A 7,018-nucleotide genomic window follows, 5' to 3' on the forward strand; every position below is an offset into this window, starting at 1 on the left:
CTCAATAATCTCGGTCATAGGTTACTTCAGAGGGATATCAAGATAATCGAATAGGTTGGTGTGTCATATACCTATCCATATTATAGAGGCAATTGGTCTCATAGTTGCTTATGTAGGGATATAGTGCAAGTGCTCATTAGAGAATGAGTTCACTAATTGATCCACTCATAGAATACTAGATGGTTGATGATACCTCATTATTAGACAATGATTTTATTATCCAATATATTTGGTCCTTAGACTTGAGACACCAAGAATTTCCTATATAAGTACTCCACTTTTTAATACCAGACTTATAGGTCTAAAAGTTTCAAATCTGGAATAGTTGGTCATCGGGAGTGATAACCAACCTGATCAGGGTCATTCGGATTGAGAGAAAAAAGTTCTTTTGGAGAATCCGATTAGAGCGAGACCCAAGTAGAAACTATATAAGCCATACAACACCATACCTGGAATACGATCTCTAGAATATTAGATAGATGGGGGACTATAGATATATAACAATTGAGGATAGACATATCTAAAGGATTGGATTCCCTTTTATCGTTGAGCGAGACCTAATACTTCAACAATAATTGAGTCAAGTGAATTATTATGAAGCTTCATAATAATTCACTGAGCCAAAAGAAGTTATGAAAGATATAACTCACGGCCAGCTTGATATTTGACCTAAAGGGTTATACATATATAGTAGGTGTTGCGATGAGTAAAGGTTTATATATGAGAATCCGTCGGAGCTCCTATCTTATTAGATATTCAATAATCCTTTGAATTATTGGATCCTATAGATGAGATCAATAAAAGCTAATGAGAGATTATTGGGTAGAGATCCACTAATCTAAGAGGCTTAGGTAGTTGGATAGAGATCCAATACCCAATAGAGTAGGATCCATTAAGGTTAAATTGACAACGGACCTCTATAAATAGGAGGGAACCAAAGGGCCATAGGCTTAGACCCTTTCGGTTGCCACCTCTTATTCTCCTCTTCCCCTCTTATTCTCAACCAACAACACCTATTTGAGACGTGTGGATGGTAAGAAGGGTCGATCCCCTTTCTTGATCTCATGTTGCACATGGAAAGGAGGATCGTGCAATGATTTGAGAAGCGTTTTCGTAGCTCATGTCATATGGATCATCATTAAAGAGGAGGATAGTTAACGTCCTTCATCCTCTCTTATAGATCTGTAGGATTTTAGGGATATACGATCTCCCTAGGTAATATACATCCCTTAATACACGTGATTTTTTAATTTTATGGGTTTTCACACACCAATCTTCGTACGACGATAAGAAACTAATTTTTTATAGAAAATTAGGATTTTTTTTTTGTTCTTCCACTATACATGTGATGTAGCCCTAGGTTTCCCAACACTGACCCCCTCTTCTGCTTGAGGCGCGGAGATTGAAAAACTTAACCCTCTTATCTCCTATGATCATCATTATGTCATCGAGGTTGGGAGGCCTAACCCCCGCCCCCACCCGAGGCATGAATGTCGAGATTGCCTCTATCCAAGGCTCCAAGGCATGAAGGTCATGAAACCAAACCTCATCCCCACCTAAGACGTGGAGATCAGGAGGCGCTACCCCCATCTCCACTCAAGGCGTGGAGGTCGTGGACGAGAAAAGGAGGAACTCACCTTCATATTGCCTGTAGCTCACCTTAATGATAAACAGAAAAGGGGGAAGTCGACGATATGGCTTCACGGCTTCCCCGTTATGTACTCATTGCCCAACGTAAGTCCCTCAAGGATGAGCAGAGGAAGAACCCACCTCCACATTGCTTGTAGCCCACCTCAGCTCCTCTCATAGCCCGAATAAAAGAGGGGCACCATGGAGGTCGAAAAGCCCGACTCCTTCCTTCGCATAATGTGTGGAGGTCGGGAAAACTCTCCTCTATTATAATTATTATCACGTCATGGAGGTCAAGAAGCCTGAACTTCGCTTATGCTGGAGGCATAGAGGTCGAGAGGCCCGACCCCTCACCCCCACCCAAGGTGTGGAGGTCGGGATCTTCTTTGCTCAAGATGTGGGGTCAGGAAGTCCAATCGCCTCTTCTTGAGACGTGGGGTCGGGAAGCTCGATCCCCACCTTTGCCTAAGGTGTGGAGGTTATGATAGCCACCAACAACGCAGAAGGGAAGCAATCTCGGACAAACATGATAAATGAACTCATGTTAGACGAATGAAATGCATCACCAGGTCTACAATGGATGGAACAGGTATAAACTTGATGTGTCAAATGAACTAGACACCACACTTCGAACCTCTCCCGCAAGAGTCCCGAAACACACCTGAGGGGGGAGGGGGTGGAACAGATGATATGAAGTACACAATCAACGAATCGTTATTCGACACGTAACTACCACGTGATATCCGGGATGGAAAAAGAAGGGGTTATAGGTTACCCCCTTTGTTGCCCACGTGGACAAGAAGCTAATGAGAGGCTATTGAAGGCGATTAGATACTACTTTCTCATAAAAAATTTCATGAAATATTTTATTTATTTATGTTCTAAGTATAAAAGCTCATATTCAACATGATAAAAAATAAATACTTCTTCTTTTGGTCATTCATGTCTATACTCGTATATACCAAGTTACTAATTTTGATATGGAAGGGATCGGATAAAAAAAAAAAAAAATTCTTGACCTCAATATTTATATAGATAGTACATCCGATGTTTCTACCTTAAAGTATCTTTGGATAAATTTATGCATACTCGTTCGAATCATATTACACTGATGAAAACATCAATCGTCACAACTCATACCAAAATTATGTATATTATAAAATAAGCAAAGTTGGAACTATTGTTTGATTGCACACTTTCTACATCTATATTATATTATATGGCTTTGGGTCGGAATCACCAAATATAAGAAAACATTGCTTGGCGAGCAAGGCTGGATTCTGACAACTTTTGACCCACCAACTCTGGAACGCAAATGTGGAACGCATTTCGTTTAACATCGATGAGTTTTGTCGTTCCTATTATATGACCAAGTCTTCGCCGTTGCCCGTCAGAGTTCGGTGGTCGACCATTTCCAACACTCCCATACTTCACAACCTCTGTCTGTATTTGCAGACTTGGTTGCGTCTATAAGAGAGGTTCAATTGGAAGACGAGTCACTAAAATTTCCTGCAGCCAAGCAAGAGAGATCGGCAATGTCTTCCTCTTCGCCCCTGTTCCGCCATGTCTCCACCTGCATCGTCAAGCCGCCGCCTCGCCCCCGCACATGGTGCCACCTCGCGGTTTGGGACCTATCAATGTTCAACGCCTCCTACATCCAGAAGGGCCACCTCTTCTCCACCTACCTCCTGTCTCGCCTCACCATCACTGACGTCGTCGACCGCCTCAAGACCTCCCTCTCCACTGCTCTGCTCCACTTCTACCCCCTCGCCGGCCGCCTCGTTACCGAGGAAGCTGTTGACGAGCAGGGCAACGTGACGGGCATCTACGTGTCCATCGACTGCGATGGCCAAGGTGCGGAGCTCACCCACGTCGTCGCCGATGGCATCACCGTCGCAGACGTGCTTGCGCCCTCGAGCGACGTGCCCTCCTTCGTCCGGTCTTTCTTCCGCCTCGACGGAGTCATCAACTACGACGGCCACTCAGAGCCCCTGCTCGCGGTGCAGCTGACGGAGCTGGCGGACGGCTTCTTTGTTGGGTGCTCCTTCAATCACGTCGTCGGCGACGGCACTTCCTACTGGCAGTTCTTCAACGCGTGGGCGGAGATAGCTCGAGCCGACGGAGCTGCGGCCGAGATGTCACATCCTCCGGTGCACGACCGGTGGTTCATCGATGGCTCCGGGGGCCTTCCCATCAAGCTTCCTTTCACGCGTCCCGACGAGTTCATCGACAGGTCGACGCAGCCGCCTCTGTATCGGGAACGGATCTTCCACTTGTCGGCCCAGTCCATCGCCCGCCTCAAGGCCAGAGCCAATCTGGAATGCGGCATGAGCTCCATCTCCTCTTTCCAGTCCGTCGCGTCGCTGCTGTGGAGGTGCATCACACGCGCCCGAGGCCTCCCGGCCGAGCAGACGACCCACTGCAGAGTGGCCACCCAGAACCGCGCGCGGCTACAGCCGCCGATGTCACCCGACTACTTCGGCAACTCCATCTACCCCTTACCGGCCGCGGCCACCGCGGGCGAGCTGCTGCCCCACGGCCTCGGCTGGGCCGCGCGCCTCATCCACGAGACGGTGGCGGGGCATACCGACACGGCCATCCGGGAGAAGGTGGAGGCATGGATGGCAGCGCCGGTCGTGTACAAGATGAACATGTTCGACAAATTCAGCGTGATGATGGGGAGCTCGCCGAGGTTCGACGTCTACGGGTGCAACTTCGGGTTGGGAAAGGCGGTGGCGGTGCGGAGCGGGACGGCGCACAAGTTCGATGGCAAGGTGACCTTCTATCCGGGGTGGGAGGGCGGGGGAAGCATGGACTTGGAGATTTGCCTGGAGCCGCCTTTTATGAGTGCGTTCGAGGCAGACGAGGAGTTCATGAGCGCCGTCAGCCCATCACCGGAGCTTCAGTGGCTACAGGATCTTGCCGACTCGCGAGATGCTTGAGCAGTAAGTACACTGTTACACTCCAAATTCCAAGACTCGCGCAGCAAAGAGGTACCATAAGTATGATGTTTGTAATTCTGATCTTGTTGGAAAAAAAAATCGAAATAATTTTTTTCCTAGATTCCTCGTCAATATCAACGGTATAATATAAATAATAAAATAAATAATTAATTATATAGTGAGAATTTTTAAGAATAACTAAAGGATCATGATAACATAAAAAACATATATCTTAACTCTAGCATATCATAATAGATTTTTTTTAAAAAAAAATTTAGATCTCATAAAATAAATATAACAGAAAAATTTCTTAGAGAAGATAAACTGTAAATCAATACCGTTAGGATCGTAGAGTTTATTGTAAAAATTTTTCATATAAAATTGAAACCAAAACTGATAACGGTGGTCCACCGTCAGAAAACTCGTAAACACTCTCTCCTTCTCTATGTCTTTTCTCTCTCTCTTGCCGAGTGCTGCCGCCGTTCACTGCACGCATTTGCTGCTCGCTGATCTCTCTAATTTGCTGCCCTATATCTCTTCTGCGTCTCGCCGCTCAACTCGCGAGAGTACTCCGACAGCTGTCGGTGTGCTCCAGCATCGAGCTGGGTTCACCAGACCATCGGTTGCTCTATCGACCGGCCATTCCACGAGCCCCTGTTAATCCAATTGAATTGTTAGCCCAGTTCAACGATGGCTGCCTCCTTAGAGAGCGAGTGGTGTCGTGACCATCACAGATAATATTCCACTCGAACTCCCTATCAATCATCATCATAATTATCACCACCACAACTACTCAAGCGTAAGGTTCACGATGAGCGAAAATATTTTGGTCCCACCGGAGGACGTTTTGGTACCGTCCAGTTGGCTGTCACATGTGACGTTAGTCGAAGTCGCACATACACAACTCGGAAACAGCTGAGTCACGAAACGACGCTGCCCGTCTCACAAACGACGAATGCCTAATGGTGGGCTCCACAGGCATCATCAAACCTTGTGCTGTAGCACTCTTCCACCCACGCATGTCTAATGATGGGCTCCGCTTTGCATGCTCCACCGTCCGCAAGTAGTGATGGTCCGACCACAAGGCATCATCAAATCTTGTGCTGTAGCACTCTTCCACCGGATTCATGGATTAGGTGTTTCGACGAATCACTTTGTTTTAGGTGCTCAGTAGCGTGAAGGTGCCGCAGCAGCTTCTCAGATTCCTCGACTTGGAGGAACACATAAACAGGAAGATCGAGTGCGTGAGTGTGAAGAGGGCTAATTAAATACTAGTTTTGTAATTAATTATTTTTAATATTTTATATTTTAAAATTATATTAATATTCTTATATTTGTAAAAATAAAATATTTAATTTTATTCCTTTTCACTGAGCACGGATTAATTGTGTCTCATTTTAATTTATCATCAAGATATTTTCATGAATGAAGAAACCAAATTAAATAATTTATTTTTATAAATATAAAAATCAAAATAGCTCGTGTGGGGGAGAGGATAAATCTATAATTTAAAAGGATTAATTATCCCTGCACCATTCCCAAATCCACCTTCATCATTAAGTACGCGTGTAAGCTTAATGTTTAAGAGAGGACAAATATAGCAACATCTTCATCACCTTTATCCCTTCCGCACATCATCACAGATCTAACTACCATTAATTTCATTTATTGTGTGAATACGAAGGAAAGAGAGGGAAACGACGAAGTTCGAGAGGGAAAACAAGCGAGACCGCCTCCGTAGATTTCTACATCACTTACCGTCTCCTCCCTTTGCCTCGGGTTTCTCCTCCTCCTCCTCGGCCTGGAAAGCGGAAACGGGGAAGGAACGGCCGATGCCGGCAGGGGTCTTGAAGGTGATCCGCTTCGACTCGGGATCGTCGATGTACATGTCCGAGATGGATATCCAGATGAGGAACTCCCGGCTCTTGACGCCCGTCATCCGCTTCATACGGCGGTCCTCCACGAAGGCCGTCACCTCCGACGCGTACGACACCGTCTTGCCGATCGCCTTGAACACGTGGGTGGTGGACTTCTTCTGCTTCAGCCACACGAACCCAGTGGCCCGGTTGTAGCCGACCTCCTCAATGGCCGCCAGCGGAAGCAGGCCCTTGGGCAGGTGGATCCCCTCCAGCAGAGTCATCGACTGCTCCTTGCAGATGTCGGCGCCGTAGGACACCTCCGCGCCCTCGCGTTGGCTCTCGATCAGCGCCTGCGTCGACATCCCTCCGATGGTCCTCCCGCCGCGCCGAGTCGTCGGAGACTGAGTCTGGGGATGAAGGGGGTCAAGCACCAGGCCCCATTTAATAGAAGCCGCGAGGGCCAGTGAAGTTACGGAATTACCCCGGGAGCTCTTAAAGTCGAGTAGTTGGGGAAACTGTGCACCGGAGTGAAAGGCCGAGAACCGTCACATCCTGCATAACGGCCCACCGCCACATTCGACACCGTTA

At 47.0% G+C, this 7,018-nt stretch overlaps 2 protein-coding genes across 2 annotated transcripts; one reads left to right on the forward strand and one right to left on the reverse strand.

Annotated features, from left to right (window-relative positions):
• Positions 1-2,958: 2,958 nt before the first annotated feature.
• LOC135678779 (uncharacterized acetyltransferase At3g50280-like) lies at positions 2,959-4,690 on the forward strand. Its single transcript, XM_065191930.1, has one exon. The coding sequence runs from the start codon at positions 3,165-3,167 to the stop codon at positions 4,569-4,571; it is 1,407 nt and encodes a 468-aa protein (XP_065048002.1). The 5' UTR covers positions 2,959-3,164; the 3' UTR covers positions 4,572-4,690.
• Positions 4,691-6,120: 1,430 nt separating this feature from the next.
• On the reverse strand, positions 6,121-6,851 carry LOC135678780 (uncharacterized). Its single transcript, XM_065191931.1, has one exon. It carries the CDS (start codon positions 6,790-6,792, stop codon positions 6,322-6,324), a length of 471 nt encoding a protein of 156 aa, XP_065048003.1. The 5' UTR covers positions 6,793-6,851; the 3' UTR covers positions 6,121-6,321.
• Positions 6,852-7,018: the final 167 nt, after the last annotated feature.

This window comes from Musa acuminata, chromosome BXJ1-7 (assembly GCF_036884655.1).
Source record: "Musa acuminata AAA Group cultivar baxijiao chromosome BXJ1-7, Cavendish_Baxijiao_AAA, whole genome shotgun sequence".
Classification (NCBI taxonomy): domain Eukaryota; kingdom Viridiplantae; phylum Streptophyta; class Magnoliopsida; order Zingiberales; family Musaceae; genus Musa; species Musa acuminata.